Consider the following 15,477-nt stretch of genomic DNA (forward strand, 5'->3'; position numbering starts at 1 on the left):
AGGAGTGGTTACGTCTGGTCTCGTTTGTTCTCACTCTGAAATCTGAAATCAAAGTTTATTGTTTGAAACTCATCTGATCATCTGGACTGTGGCTGGATACAGAGCTCTGGACGCAGCGTGCTGAGTCTGGTCATGGCACAGCTGCCTGTTACGACCCGTTTCACGCTTCTCCTTCACACCGCGTTAGTAGCCATTCTCCTGGGCACTTGTGCGACCAATGGTAAGTTTGTTTTCTTTCTCCTCTCCCAGTTTAAGGCGCATTCCTCTGGACAGGGTTTGTGTCCGCTGCTGCTGGAGTTAATTACATCAAACTTAATGGTTTTTTCTTATGGAAACTTTTGAGAGATTTATAGACTCCAGAAGAGCTGCTGCTTACAGGAACAAACCATCAAAGTCGTTGATGCTGTCAAAAAAGTATAATGTTAAGCTTTTTTTGGCTTCTTGTAATTTAATTCCAGCATGTTTTCATTTTTTCCGATTGCATACTTTATTTCTTGGTCTTGACTAGATTCATTTATTTCAATATACTGCTCATTTTGATTTGTAGAGGTTGCCATCTTAAACGCTTCTGCCTCTGCCCTCTCCATCTCTGTTTTAAGTGACCCCTGTCAACAGAAGTGAAGAATGTTGAGAATGTTGGCCTACAGTGGGACTGTGGGACTGAACAGTTCAGTCTAAAAATGTTTTCTATTAAACACAATTTCATTATTGTTGGATCATTTGTTAAAAAAGTAGTACCGAATTCTTCAATGATCTCAAGATTGTGTCAGAAAATAGACAAGGAAGAAAAAAAAACAGGGGAAAAAATTGATTGAGTCCTTGGACGTAATAATAATTGTTGTGTTTGATTGAGATACATGGAAGACAGTGGCTCTGGTTCAGTGGTTAGGCCGTTCACCCATAAGGTCAGTTGTTTGACCAGAGTTTGGGCCAGGGGAGGCAATCTTGTTTGTGTTTCTTTGAGCAAAAAATCCATCCACATTACTTCTGTGTGAGTTTGGTGAGTGAGTGAGTGACGATGGTCAGAGAGGCACAGATTGGGAACCTTGCTTCTGTCAACCTTTTCTCAAAAGACCATGTTTATACTACAGTAGGTGACATTTTATTGCTTAGTAGAGCAGCATAAGAAGTATGGCCATATAACACAGAATGGCAGAATAATAGAATGACCACCAGTGACGCACATGGCTATATATGACAGTGTAACTTTTCACTTCCCTGTTTGGCCCAGGCCGCCCCTCAGTGAGGCGCTTTCACCGCCTCACCAGGATGTCAGAGCCTCTTGTGCGAGCTGGACAGGCCTCTCAGGTGTACCTGACCCCAGAGGAGCTGCGAAGGCTGCATTTCAGACCCACTGTGGGCTCCATCCGCCTCTCCGAGGGGCATGAGGCCATGTTCAACTGCTCCATCGAAGTTCCAGACCCCCGATTAGAGCCCACCATCAACTGGATCAAGAATGGACAGGAGCTGGTCTCAAACTCACACCTGGTCAACAACGACCTGCAGGCGGTCACAGACGGAGTCACCACTCTGCTCTCCACCATCAAGTAAACAACACGCCATGCATTGATCTGTAATAGCTGCAATAAGATAAAATATGCCTTTATTAGTCCCACAGTGGGGAAATTCCAGTATTGTAAACATGTATTGTAAGTATATATACTTATACTTACAATACATGTATTAAGCAGCTGTTGCATAAGTATCTACAGTGGGCAAGTGGTAAAACTGTTAACCCCAAACCAAAAGGTCGGCCACCAAGAGCTAAGAGCAAAATATTTTATGTTTTGATATCATCACTGATTTTGTTTTGTAGAATACAGCAAGTGCAGAGAGCAGACGCTGGTGAATATCGATGCAGACTGAGTATAATGAATTCACTGGTCGAATCACAGCCAATCTTCATTGAAGTGGAAGGTAAGGATAGATATATAAAATACAATATATGTAGTATATTATTTAGGCTGATTTTAAATATGCGTCTTAACGGTCTTTAGGTTTGCCCACATTCATACAGCAGCCAGAGGACAGAAATGTGACAAGAAATGCTCCATTCACCCTGTCCTGTGAGGCAGTGGGACCTCCTGATCCAGTGCAGATCCGCTGGCTCCGGGACGGGTCTCCTGACAGCAACTTCCACAACTCCCCCAGCAGCTACTCTGTGTCAGGTAAACCCACAAAAGCCTTGGGTTCTTCTCAGATATTCTGGACTCTGAATTCAAGTTTTAATATGGCCTAAACTATATTTATTCCAAAAATTGTTATGACCCTGTTGAAGTAGACAAAAAAGTCATTTTTAGAGGGTTCTATATGTGCTTTTAGTCACAAGTAATTTCCCCTGCCTTTGTTGCTATTTTTTATGGGTTTCAAGTGACTTTTATGCTGCTAATGAAATAAAGCATGGAAACTGTAAAACATCGCTAATTAAGATACTGACATTTAATACTTTACTACAAGATCCCACAGTTTTTCTCTTGGTTGTCCAGACGTATTTACCTTGGCTATAGGATTTTTTGGTGGTTTCCATTCTGCCTGCCTGTGCTGCCTCATCATGTAGCCACTGCTTACTACAATGTAATTTATCATTTATGGCCTCATGAACTCACATAAGGTCACCCATGGTCACAAAGCTTTGTTGCACAACTTTTAAACTCGTTATTGCATGGGTAAATACTCAAGTAATGCCTTTGTGTACTTCTACTTGAGATGACTGTTTATTGGAGTTGAAAGGTGTCTTGTTGCTAAAGACGTCTGTAACTTTTCTGCTTTGCTGGCCAACTAAGGTCAGTACTGTGTACTGTGAATACATTAGGGTATAAATGTTAATCTAAGATTACTTAAGTTAACTTAAGATTTTGTGTCAGAGTGGTTAGTGCCCCTGATTCTCTGCACACCGGCAACCCACTATAAACTTCAAAAGCCAGCTGTTATTTTTGGACAGATAAATTTTAGTCCTATATTTGCTTTCATTTGTCACTTTCAAACCACCACAGGCAAAGCTCTCCTCCCTCAGCAATGTGCAGTGAAACAGTTTGGAGCTCATGGGTTAAAGGTTTAGTGCCATGCGTCAGGCCTGGGCTAGTGTGGGGACAGGGGCAGCACTGGGAGCGTGCTCAGGGGGTTGGATCGGGGGACAAAGGCCTCATTGATGGGACATCCCACACAGGCCAGCAAGGAGGGGGACTGGGTGCAGGCTACCAGAGCTGAGTGCATGATTTCAACATTGGCACCACAGTAAAGCCAGTCTTTGGGTAAATAGTAAAGCGTCTTTTACAACACACTAGAAAAATGCACGATATGATTAGACTGGTGTAGTTACAGATCGTGCATTTCTTACATAATTCCTTAAAGTATACTTTCTTAACTAAACAGTGGGAATGTTAAAAAATACAGGAATAGCAATATATTAACCTGGCTCTCGCCAGATTGATATGTGTAGACCTCTGAACTGTGTTCTACACATCAATCTGGGATGGCTCTCACTGAAATGGTTCAAAGGCAATGACTGAAATATTCCAACAAATACTTCACATTGATTGGTTGAAGTATCACAACAGTGAAACAAGATGAAAAAACAAATTTTCATTACATCTAGTTGAGAAAAAAGCACATGCGTCTTAACTGTTCACAAATGCAAAAAGCACTTCCCCCTGCAAATTTTTTTGTACTCACAAAATAGTCCATATTTCTGCTAAAATAGGTATGTCTATGGGCATCGCCATGTTTGTTTTGGTTTGTTCAGCGCTAGTTTCTGCTCAAACCACATCGCTGCCCTGTGATTGGTCAGTGTGCATGCAAACTCTTCAGCCGAACAAACATTTGACTGGTCTACAGTTCTGCGTTCTAACCTAGCAAAGAATAATTCCTGCCGACATTTACTGCACAAACGCGTTGGTTCACTGGAGCTTTTCCAAACCTCGTAATTACAGACTCCAGAATTTTAGAATTCAGGCTGCAGGGCATTTTACAGTAACAAGAATTTACAGTTTACAACATAATTCGTCTTTCCTGTTTTGGTTTTTGTTACTTCAAGAAGTGAGCAAAGGACACAACCTTATTTTTATTTCCCTTTTCTTTTTTTTTTTTTTTTTTAAATCAGTAATGAACCTTTATTTGAGTTCACTGCCTTGTGGGTCTTTAAAGGAAACCACTTATCTGGGGTAATTTACTTTGTGTTACTGATTACTAACACATTATGTTAAACATAAATCTTGAACACAGTTCCTCAACCATAATGGCAATATGTTTTTTTAGGTATTTTACTAGAAGTTAGATAGATATTGAAAGTTAGATTTCAAGTATATTTTATTCAAACTCAGTTGGCAGATCCAAACACTTAAGTGCCAGACTTGTATAGTTTCCACTCACACATCTGTTGGGGAGGCATTTCAAACACCAGCTTGTGTGTATTTAATTTTTACAGCTTCTCCACAATCATATGGTATGCATTATGCAATGTCTCAGACAGACCACACTATATCTCCCATGTAGCTTTGAAAGACTGTATTATTTGTTCATTACTCTAGTTATGTCATAAATATCCAAAGAATGTAAACAAAACATCACAGATTGGTCCCAGCCATTACCGACAGGCTTGTTGTGGTCCACTTTGAGTTTCCAACATCTGAAAAAAAGAGATGTGGACAATGAGGTCATTATGAGGCAGCTGTTCCTGTCTTGTGCATAGATCTGTGCCTGGTTGAGAGACAGGATTGTTCAGGCGGAAAAACAAATTCACTTTAAGAATATGTTGGAAATTACATTTTCTTTTGGAAATGACAACTTTCTACATTTATTCTATATAACTATTATTCTTTTTCAGTCGCAAGTGCACTTTTCAAAAAAAAAAAAAAAAAAAAAAAGACTATTTAAATAGATTTATTACAAAATGCACTTTTTTTTTGTCTATTTCCAGGTGTTGACAGATTCACCCAGTTCAGTTGTGAAGCCTACAACAAAAAGGGTGTCACTACATCCAGAGAGGCAAACATCCATATAAAAGGTGAAACATTGACATTCCTTTGGATTTACGGCTCCATATGGCCTCAATGTGAAGTTAATTGACAAAGCTTTTCCTGCTGTTTCTATAGCACTCCCCCGACCTGTGTCCAACATCACAGTGATGGAGAGGCAGTCCAATAAGTTAAGACTCAGCTGGACTCCTGGGCACGATGGCTACTCTCCTCTCACTAAATGCCTCATAAGAGTAAGTCACATTTTTCACCAATTCCATCTTTATTTTTTCTGCTACAAAACAATCTATGTCAGGTGAAACAATGTACAATTTGATAAACAACAAAAGCAGTAATAATGGGACAGTGGTATCAAAGGACTGTGATATTTTAGTACAATGTGGAAATTGGTGGAATACTTGAAATACTTGAAAACACTGAGTATTGGCCTGTCTTTTTTGGCATATTTGGGATGCCATTTCCCATAATTGTTTCAATACTCCCTCATTACTTTTGTGGCTTTTTGTTTCATTCTCCCCACAGAAAATATGTTTATTTATATGACAAATGATAATTATTACATTTGATCTATATTTACTTCTTTAAATGTGATTTGTATTTCCTTGTTCTTAGGTAAGAGAAATAAGCCGTAGGAAAGGGGAAGTCATGACCACTCGCTTTGTGAATGTGTCCGTGCCACCGTTTGAGAGTGAGGTCCCAGGACTCCAGGCCATGACGTGGTACAACATGAGCGTTTCCTGTAGCAACGAACTGGGACCCTCCACAGTCAATATGTGGATTCAGAGCAACACTACTGAAGGAGGTACTGAGTGCATGCTAGAGAGTGGAGAAGTAGTCATTAGCAATGAGGACTGCAATTTAATTACAGACAAAATATAAAAAAATAAAATAAACAATTTGTGATTTGCATCAATACACTTTATTGGTAAATATGGTCAATCAATAAGGCTTAAATCATATTTTATTACTTTAATCTGGTATTTAAAAATCTCAATGTGCAATAGAAAACATCGTTTGACTAGTTGACCAACAGAAAAAAATAAATAAAAATCTTGTTGGCCACTGAAATAATAATTGGTTGCAGCCCTATTTACACTTATGTTAGATACTGTTAATGCTAATAAAGAGTTTGAAGTCGCAATACAATATAACAAATACTTTTTATACTACAATTCAATTTTGTATTTTTATTTCCAGAAGTATTTGTTGTGTACAGTTTACATCACAGTTATTGAAATGTTTATTCAATATTTTCCACAAATAACTTTTGCTAAATGAGTATATCCAAAAGTCTGGAAAAAATGTCTGCCTATTTGTAAGTTTTTCAAATACTTGCATATTTTTTTCTTTTTTTTTTCTTTGTAGCGCTCACTGTACACTTGACTGGGGCTGTTTCCCTTTTGCAAGAAACATATCATTATCTATATTTACGTCCCTGTTTCCAAAATCTTTGTCTGTCTATGGAGACAGTGGAGTTATGTTATTACTGGAATTTACAAAGCAGCCTCAGTTAGACCTCTTGTACCAGTCGTCATATCCACAATTGTTTTCCGAATGTAGCGCATAGGAAAACACAAAGTAGGGTGGAGGAGCTTCCTTCCTATAGTGACCACATGGGATAGTCTAGTTAAAGTGTTTATACTTGTGCCAGGAAAGGACCACATACCACAATGTAATCAAAGGATTTTTTTTTCTCAGTTGAATGCTATAATTTGTATATTTGTGTCTTCCTTATATATTTAAATTATCAAATGTTCCCCTTTTTCTAGTGCCCTCTGTGTATCCCAGAAATGTTACTGTTCACCTAAATGAGTCATTGCTGGTGATAAAATGGAAGCCCCCACCAGATGACAAAATAAATGGAGTCCTAAATGGCTACAATATCATTATTAGACATGGAGGACAGAAGAGTATGGTAAGTAATTGGTTCACTGTTATGATGCCACTAATCTATATAATAATAATATAATTGCTTAAGTCAGGGGAGCTACTTTCAGATTAACAGGTTCTTCCAAATTGCAACCGAAACGTCTTGATTTCAAAAGCATTGTCTAGATGACCTTTTACTTTCATGGGTCAGTCCTGGACAAAAGAGGTACTGCATCAGTGATATATGTTATATATATATATATATATATATATATATATATATATATATATATAGATAGATAGATAGATAGATAGATAGATATATGTGAGAGTTAGAAGACTGGATCAGTGCACGTCTAAAACTAATGATCTTATGGTGTGTCCTTAGTGTGCAGAGGTTAATACCAAAAATTGTGCAAGGAAGAAAGAGTAAAGGGACATGGGGGCTATTGCTGGTTTTGACATCAAGGTATGTTTATTGCATGTGAAGGTGAATTTTTGAGAGGCAGTAGTAATATCTTAGTTTTGTCTGATCACTGTCTTTCTAGAATGGTCTTTAACTGATAATATTATCAAAAGTGTGATACACCTTTGACACTGATTCACACATATTTGGGATTCTGCCTTTTACAAGAGGTCAAAACTTTATCTTTTTCACTTTCGCCTAGTCCCTGGTGAGAAGCACATTTTTTAGATTGGCTCCCCGGTCACTATAAGCGCTACAGTCACTCGCTCCATTATTGCGATAGCGATTTGTCATACAATAGTGTGGCTTCCCGTCTGTGTCAAAAGCAAAGGAAGCTGACGGTGTGAAAAGCAGACCTGTGTTTTTGTAACTATGGTATGCGGCCCTGAGTCACTGCACTGTGGAGATGAATGGATGAGAGAAATAATGGCATGTGTACAACTGTGTTAAATATTTGTTTGCATTGCTCAGAGGTTGACATTAGGCAAGGCAAGTTTATTTGTATAGCACAATTCGTACACAAAGTAATTCAAAGTGCTTTAAAGAATAAGAAAGACATTAAAATCACAATGCAACAAAACAAAAAATGGTAATCATAAAATTAACATTAGAGAAAAGTGCAGAATAAATAAGTTTCTGTCATAACGGTTAGTGCGGGTGCAGACCAAGGAGTGCAGACTCGGGGCAAGTTGACAGTGTTTATTTACAGTTTGTGCTAAAACAGTTTAATAGTTGGTTTAACACACACACGGGGAGCAGAGAGTAGGAGGCAGACCAGACGGGCTTAGTGCAGAGCAAGAACGGGAAAACCAGGACCGGAACGAGGACAGGATCAGGACGAGACCAGGGCAAGCCAAGCAGGGGTTGTCCGGAGCGGGCACGGAGACAGCCAGGGCCGGAGCACGACGGGACCAGGGACAGGACCAGGGAAGACCCAGCAGGAGTAATCCAGAGAGCAGGAGCCAGGGCCGGAGACGGAAAGCAAGCCGGAGACCAAGACGGGACAGGAGGCAAGGCAGAAGGGTGGACTATACGTAGCTGGAGCGCAGAGGCAGGAGCAGGAAGGAGTGAGAGCAGGAATCTGGAAGGTGGCAAAAAATCCAATGAATAACAGGCAGACAGGTAACAAAATGCAAAAACTAAGCTGGAGCATTCACATTGACACACGGACGGTCTGGCTCCAAGTGTCTTCTGCCGAGCCCTCAAATACTCGGCAGCAGGTGGAGGTAATTGTGCTGATGCGCTCCAGGTGTGCTCGGGAGGAGTGAGGAACTCCGCCCAGCTCCAAGCAGACAGGTAGGGGAGGGGGAGAGAGCACAGGAGGACAGATAATGCAGGCCCCATGACAGTTTCAGTCATATGCACAGCTAAACAGAAACGTTTTGAGCCTGCAACATTACAGTATTTGAATAGTTTTATTATTACTCACTTTACTTTTGTGCATATTAACACACAGTCACACATTATTTTAATTGTATATTCTTTAAAGGGCCCATATTACTCCATTTCCTGATATATGTTATAATGTTGTTTCGTCATCAAAAACATACCCAATGTAGTCTTTTGTTTCATTCACACATGTTTAACACACAAATCTTGCATATTTAGGTGTGAGTTCTTCTCTCAAACAGAAAACATTCTGTTGCATGTTGTGGTGTGATGTGGCAATACAGGAAGTGCTCCACTGTGTTTTTAAACTTAATACACCTTCTTTAGAATCATTTGGATAATTTTAGCCCTGAAATTACCAGTCTTTACTGAACTATTGCCTTTTTCCCCATCTTAGTTTTCTAGTTGATTTGAAATGTTATTATTTAAAACATATGATAATAGCTTTGAATATAAATTTCATAAACATAAACACGACAGACTTGTATTTATGATCATTCAACACAAGAAATAGTCCAAATTATTTATGTGAAGTCCTGAACTCTGCTTCAGACCACATGCTTTTACTGGAAGAGGACTGGCTGTAGACCTCTTGATTAAAATACCCAAAGATATTATTGACAATCAGAAATTCTTGGATCTTGATTAGATTAGATTCATTACACAGCCCTACTCATGAGCATTTAATTCTGACTATTAAAAACATGTGAATATTTCATTGAGTCACTATTGCCTGTGTGCAGTGTGAAGAAGTTAGTGACATGATATCCCAGAATTGGATATATTTGTGCAAATAGCTTTACCACATGTTGTACCACAAACATGTAGGGAGCGTAGGAAACAAGTTAATCACAAGGTCAACTTTCTTCGTCTGTCAGCAGAATACATAGCCAATGTAACTATGTTGTGAAATATAGGACAAGGAGTCTGTCACATGTCTGCTCCAGTTTGTACATTGGGCTTATGCAGGAAATGTGCCTTCCTCTTTTAATAACCTCTAATTAGGCATCTATGGGATCATATCTGAGGTTTACTGTAAATGGCAATTTATGTAGTTTTTGAAGTAAAAATAAGGAAAAGGTGCATGCAGTCAGTGAGATCTAAGATGTTGCACAAATGGACAAAATGTTCCAGTTTGCAAAATTCGGCACAGGAAAAGTACCCAAATCTGCTTATTTACGCGGTTACACATTCTTAGAACTTACTAAAAAACACTTACTGGGATAGAATGTACTAGATTTGGCAGATTATTTCAATTGAATAAACTTGCTGCTATCGTTACTTCTTCCATTGCAGCTAATACCACTGGACTAGTACTTGTAGTTTCCACCTAACTGCTAGTGTAACTGCTAGGAATAAAGTACCCCAGAAAACAAAAAAATCTGTTGAAGTTAAAGCACCACAAAAGCAGATAAAATGCAGTGTAGTCACGTATATAGTATCGTATAAGTTAACAATTAGAGTAAACATATCAATGGTCTGTCCAACCATTACCTTTAACTGTCTATTTTAATGACTTCAAAGCAAAGTTAACCCATTTCACAAAACCCATCTTCAAAATGTTTTTTTTGTGTGTTTCAGATCCACAGCTACACCACCTCAGTCTCGGTGCCATTGCAGGACTTTAACTCTACCTACAGTGTGGAGGTGTCTGCGTGCACTCAGGCTGGGAGCGGCATGATCAGCCCACCCGTCTGGATCTTTGTGCCAGAGGACAGTGAGTGTCTCTATGGATTTATCTACACATCTGGAAACTGTTAGCTGTATAAAAGGAAGAGCTTTGAAAAAAAGTAATAACATGGTTTCTATAAGCTAGTGGTTCTCAAACTGTGGTGCTAGGGCTTGAGCTTTTGCAGAATACATTTGACATATGATCTATTTAGTTCTTTATAGTTACGGTTTAGAAGTCGCTGGACAGGTGCTACTTCACTACTCTGAAGGCAGGTGCTTGGAAGGTACACATATGGGTGGCCAAACATAAAAAGAGAAGAAAAACACTTTAATTTTGAGACCAGTGACATTTTATTTATTAAAAACAGATTATGGTCTCATCAGTATGAATGTTTATATGAACCTGATAAGGACAGTCTGAAAGATGTTTTTTATCAGGTAGTTCTGAGGGTGCATTGGTTTGATCCTGGTTTTGAGCCCAGTTTTGTCCAGATGTAGACTTGTTTTTTAAGACTGTATAAAACATAAAACATCTGCTTAACTTTATATTTCCCCTGAATAATTTTTCTTTCAGAGTCTGTGCCCTTTCCGTCATCTAGCCCTGACACTGCTGTCTCGGATTTGGTGTATGTAGTTTTGGGAGTGGCATGTGGGATCTGCCTGCTGTTGGTGGTGCTTTGGGTTGGCATCTGTGTACGCAACAGGACCCCTGGATCTTGGCTCTGGTAATGCATTGCTTAATATCACACATCTGATTATTTGTGCAAAACCAAACATTAGTCCATTCTTATGACTGAACTTTTGATTACTGTATAATCTGAGCTAAAATTATGTGGTGAATGCAGCATGGCTAAGCACTGTGTAATTTTTCTGGTTGGGGTCTGCTACCTGCCTGCAAATTTTTCAAGGGATTTCTTAAACAATAAGCATGTAACATTTTTGGCAAAGCAATGTAATCTTTATAGAGACAAGCAGGTGGTGGAAACTCTATTAGAAAAGTTACATAGTGGACACCAGTAAAATAGAAATACAAATGTAGTAAAATTGAGTGAATAGTAGTAGTAAAAAATAGTCAACAAAATTATATTTAATCCGTAATGGTCCATAGGGATGCTGAGTAACGTTTTGTAATGACTTGGAGTTCATGACGACTTAATGTTTCCTGGTTTGGTCATAAACTTCCTCTGCTTCCTCTTAATCACCCTGTGCACCTGAGTGAGGCCTGTGTTATTGCTATTGCAGCTGCACAGTATCCAGGTTTTATTTATATCAGGTGGTCTTAGTGAACTCTGAGTCACCCTTACCATTCAGGATTGTAATCAAATAAGAATATAACGTGGGTATTAGATTAATACATTCTTTATAAAGCCTCCATAAATCTGAAATTCAATACAAGTTGTCCCACAATAATCAAATTAAATTAAATTTCAATACTTTATATATGTATTTCTTCTACCAAGTCATGACTTTTGTTTGTTAAATATAGAGTTTATTGTACTTATTATTGCCTGAATATTTTGTGTCATAGTGTCACAGTTCGACATGATTTGTAAGAATATTATCTGTTTATTAACCCTTTTACCTCTTGCAGGAAACTGCTTGGAGACAGAGAAAAGGTAGAACCTGTCATACTTTACAATCCGCAGAGGTCTTATAATCGATCTGCAGTAGGAATCACATGTAAGTCACACAGCATTATTTTGCAATCTTTTTAAAGTCAAAGTCAATTTTTTTAATATAACTCTTTTCCAGTGAGTAATCTCGGCATCAGTGATCAACTTCAGGCCAAACTACAGGATGTAATGGTCACAAGAAACCTGCTGTCCATAGGAAAAATACTTGGAGAAGGTGAGTGGATTGTTTTAAAGTAGAAATGAAAATAATGTAGACCAACAAGGAGAACAATTACTATTTTATACTATTTGTTTGTTATTTTAGGTGAATTTGGCTCTGTGGTAGAAGGGCAGTTTAAACAACCTGATGGAACATCTGAAAAGGTCGCTGTGAAGACTATGAAATGTAAGTCTTCAAAATCAACTTTATCTGTAACTTGTTTTCGGTAATATAATCAAGAATGCCATAAATTAAATACTTCTCTTTTTAAACAGTGGACAGTTTCTCTCAAAGGGAGATAGAGGAATTCCTAAATGAAGCCGCCTGTATGAAAGACTTCAACCACCCAAATGTCATTAGATTGCTAGGTACTTTCTGACTTCACTGAAATTAGTACTGTTGCCTGAAATGTTAAAGTGTCCCTGTCTCCTCGTATTTGGGCTCTGTCACAGTCAGTTTGCTTTCCCTACTCCAGGTGTTTGCTTAGAAATGGGCCCAGGAAACTTTCCCAAGCCCATGGTCATATTGCCTTTCATGAAATACGGAGATCTGCACAGCTTTTTGCTTCGCTCACGTCTGGGAGAGAGTGCAATGGTGAAAAACTGACCCATTATCGATCACTGTTGTTTTAAAAATCAAAGAAAATACATTATCTTTCCTTTGTTTTTATGTGCAGTATTTGCCCACTCAGACTTTGTTGAAGTTTATGGTTGACATTTCTTTGGGAATGGAATACCTCAGTAATCGCAACTTTCTACATCGGGATCTGGCTGCAAGAAACTGCATGTATGACTTTCATAATTGTTTAGCAACTGAGTCAGTGAGTGGCTATATATCATGAAATAACTTAGAAACTTGAATATGAATTCTAGTGTATATAAATGTAATTTTGAGAGGAATGCATCAGATACATATTTCAACTTTATGGGGAAAATTTCTCTAACTTAATTTTGCACATAATAAGCAATACTGTTAAATTACATATATTGGTAAAATCTATACTTATTAAAACTCAATATATGTCTGATGTATGTTTTTAACCTATTTATATGTCTTAGAAACTGTTTTTAACCTATTTTTGTTTCTTTTTCTTGCAGGTTGCGTGATGACATGACCGTGTGTGTTGCAGACTTTGGCCTGTCTAAAAAAATATACAGTGGAGACTACTACAGACAGGGTAGAATTGCCAAAATGCCTGTCAAATGGATTGCTGTGGAAAGTCTGGCTGACAGAGTTTTTACTGTAAAGAGTGATGTGGTAAGAAAATATTTTGTTTCAATTGTTATAGTGTTTTTAAAAAGTTACATCATGTAGTGGCCAAAATGTACTGTGTCGTCTTTCATTGTTTATAATGTTTATCAGTGGGCATTTGGTGTTACAATGTGGGAGATTGCTACGAGAGGCATGACACCTTATCCTGGCATCCAAAACCACGAGATTTACGACCATCTTCTTGAAGGACACAGACTAAAGCAGCCACCAGACTGTTTGGATGAACTGTAAGTGGTTACTTCTTGTTTACATAAAATGATAGTGTTTTTACAAAGCCTGAAGGTTATTCTCTAGGTACAAGCTCTATGAGCCTCTTAACTAGCTCAATAGCTCCTTCTTCTGGCAACCTGCTTTTGTCATTGTTTTATTTTATTTTTTAACATGGGTTACCGTGGGATTTTGAATCAACAATTTTACAAAGTCCCCTGTCGATTGCTGTTGTTATTGTGGGCTATATAAAAATATATTGAATTCAACAGAATTTACATTTTGATTTAAAGTAGCCCTAATTTTGAAGTTTAGTCAGACCTAATATTCAAAGCCCCCAGTTTACTTCCCATAACAGCCACTATATATAATTGAGGGCATAAAATAAAGTACTCCTCCCTGGCTGAAACTATTCTGTCAAATTACTACAACTAAATGTAACCAGTCCTTTTTCTTTCAGGTATGAAATCATGTACATGTGCTGGAGGACTGACCCACAGGATCGTCCCGTCTTTACTCAACTAAGAGAAATGTTGGAGAAACTCGCTGAGAAACTCCCAGATGCCTCCAGCAAAGAGGACATCATTTACATTAACACAAGTTTCCCTGAAGAAGACCCAGACAGTGTGGATTTTAATGTGGACCATGCAGCCTTCAACTCTTCCCCCTCATGTAGTCACCACCAGAGGGCAGCAGCAGAGAGTGCAGTCGTCACAGCAGACATTCATGGGAGTTTGGGGGATGATGAGGAGGATTGTGAGGACAGATATGTGGTGGTCATCTCATCTGACCCTTCCCTAAGACTCCCAGGAGTAAACTCTCCACTTTTATCAAATGACACTGCAAGTCAAGTCAGTGGACAGAGTGAGGTGCGGAACCCCAGCACAAGTGACACTTCCTCCCTATTGTGAGGATCAGATAACATGTACATATACTGAACAATGCAAATTAAATTATTTGATTAATTCAAATTATTCCTTTCTCTTACAAATAAAAATGTCTGACCCCTTAGACAGGGCACTAGTTAAATCTCAAATGGAAAATACATAGTGAGTTGAGTTAAAAAGGTTCTATTCCATGACCTCAATAATTTGGTTCTGTTTGACTAAATTCCTTCAGATACCTCTATATCTGCTGTTTGTTTTGCAGAATGTTCAGAATGTTGACCCAATTTTTATTCACTATTAACCTTTTGCACAGTATTCTGTTTTGTTTCATGAAAGCAGTGTATCACTTTTTCCTGTGGCCAGTGTTGCTATCATATTTTAGTTTTATAAATGAGTGAATGGCTGCACATTTTCAATAAGCTTGAGGTGCACTAAACTGTGAATTGTTTACTTACATAATGCATTGTAAATATATATTTGTACTTATTGTTTAGTAGTAAGTCTCAGATGTATTTAAAAGAAATGATTTATGACTAGAGGATTATTAAAGTGGTATATTTTGCTACATTAACATTCATAGCTGAGCGTGGTGTTTTTTGTTTAATTTATTCAGGCAATTAAAACTGGGAGGAGATCAAAACAGGAACACTAAATTATTCTAATAAACAATGATAATGCTATGTTGTCCGCCCATTTTTAAGCATCATTATATGCTTCTGTCACTATGCAAACTAGCTAATTCAGATTTTGGTGGACAAAACTAAACCAACCAATACAGCGAGACACGTTTTACAATGGCAAGGTTGTATCAGCTGTTATTGCTGGGTTGCCAGATACGTGGTCTTCAAATATAACTCATTGATTAATTGTTATATTTAATCGACATAAAATCTAATCCCAAATACACTAT

At 38.2% G+C, this 15,477-nt stretch overlaps 1 protein-coding gene across 1 annotated transcript; it reads left to right on the plus strand.

Moving 5' to 3' along the window:
• Window positions 1-37: 37 nt before the first annotated feature.
• On the plus strand, window positions 38-15,144 carry mertka (c-mer proto-oncogene tyrosine kinase a). The gene is made up of 19 exons (XM_033979784.2): window positions 38-220; window positions 1,232-1,547; window positions 1,817-1,917; window positions 1,998-2,168; window positions 4,916-5,002; window positions 5,091-5,206; window positions 5,586-5,775; window positions 6,743-6,888; window positions 10,279-10,414; window positions 10,943-11,093; window positions 11,960-12,048; window positions 12,121-12,216; window positions 12,307-12,387; window positions 12,477-12,569; window positions 12,677-12,795; window positions 12,878-12,987; window positions 13,299-13,458; window positions 13,564-13,700; window positions 14,141-15,144. Exons 1-19 carry the CDS (start codon window positions 133-135, stop codon window positions 14,589-14,591), a joined length of 2,838 nt encoding a protein of 945 aa, XP_033835675.1. The 5' UTR covers window positions 38-132; the 3' UTR covers window positions 14,592-15,144.
• Window positions 15,145-15,477: the final 333 nt, after the last annotated feature.

Source organism: Periophthalmus magnuspinnatus, chromosome 15 (genome assembly GCF_009829125.3).
Source record: "Periophthalmus magnuspinnatus isolate fPerMag1 chromosome 15, fPerMag1.2.pri, whole genome shotgun sequence".
In the NCBI taxonomy this organism is placed as follows: domain Eukaryota; kingdom Metazoa; phylum Chordata; class Actinopteri; order Gobiiformes; family Gobiidae; genus Periophthalmus; species Periophthalmus magnuspinnatus.

Coding starts and splice junctions, on each gene's coding strand:
- mertka (XM_033979784.2), top strand. CDS start 133: ATGGCACAGCTGCCTGTTACGACCCGTTTCACGCTTCTCCTTCACACC. Junction 5,003..5,090: donor GGCAAACATCCATATAAAAG/GTGAAACATTGA, acceptor CTGTTTCTATAG/CACTCCCCCGACCTGTGTCC. Junction 6,889..10,278: donor ATGGAGGACAGAAGAGTATG/GTAAGTAATTGG, acceptor TGTGTGTTTCAG/ATCCACAGCTACACCACCTC.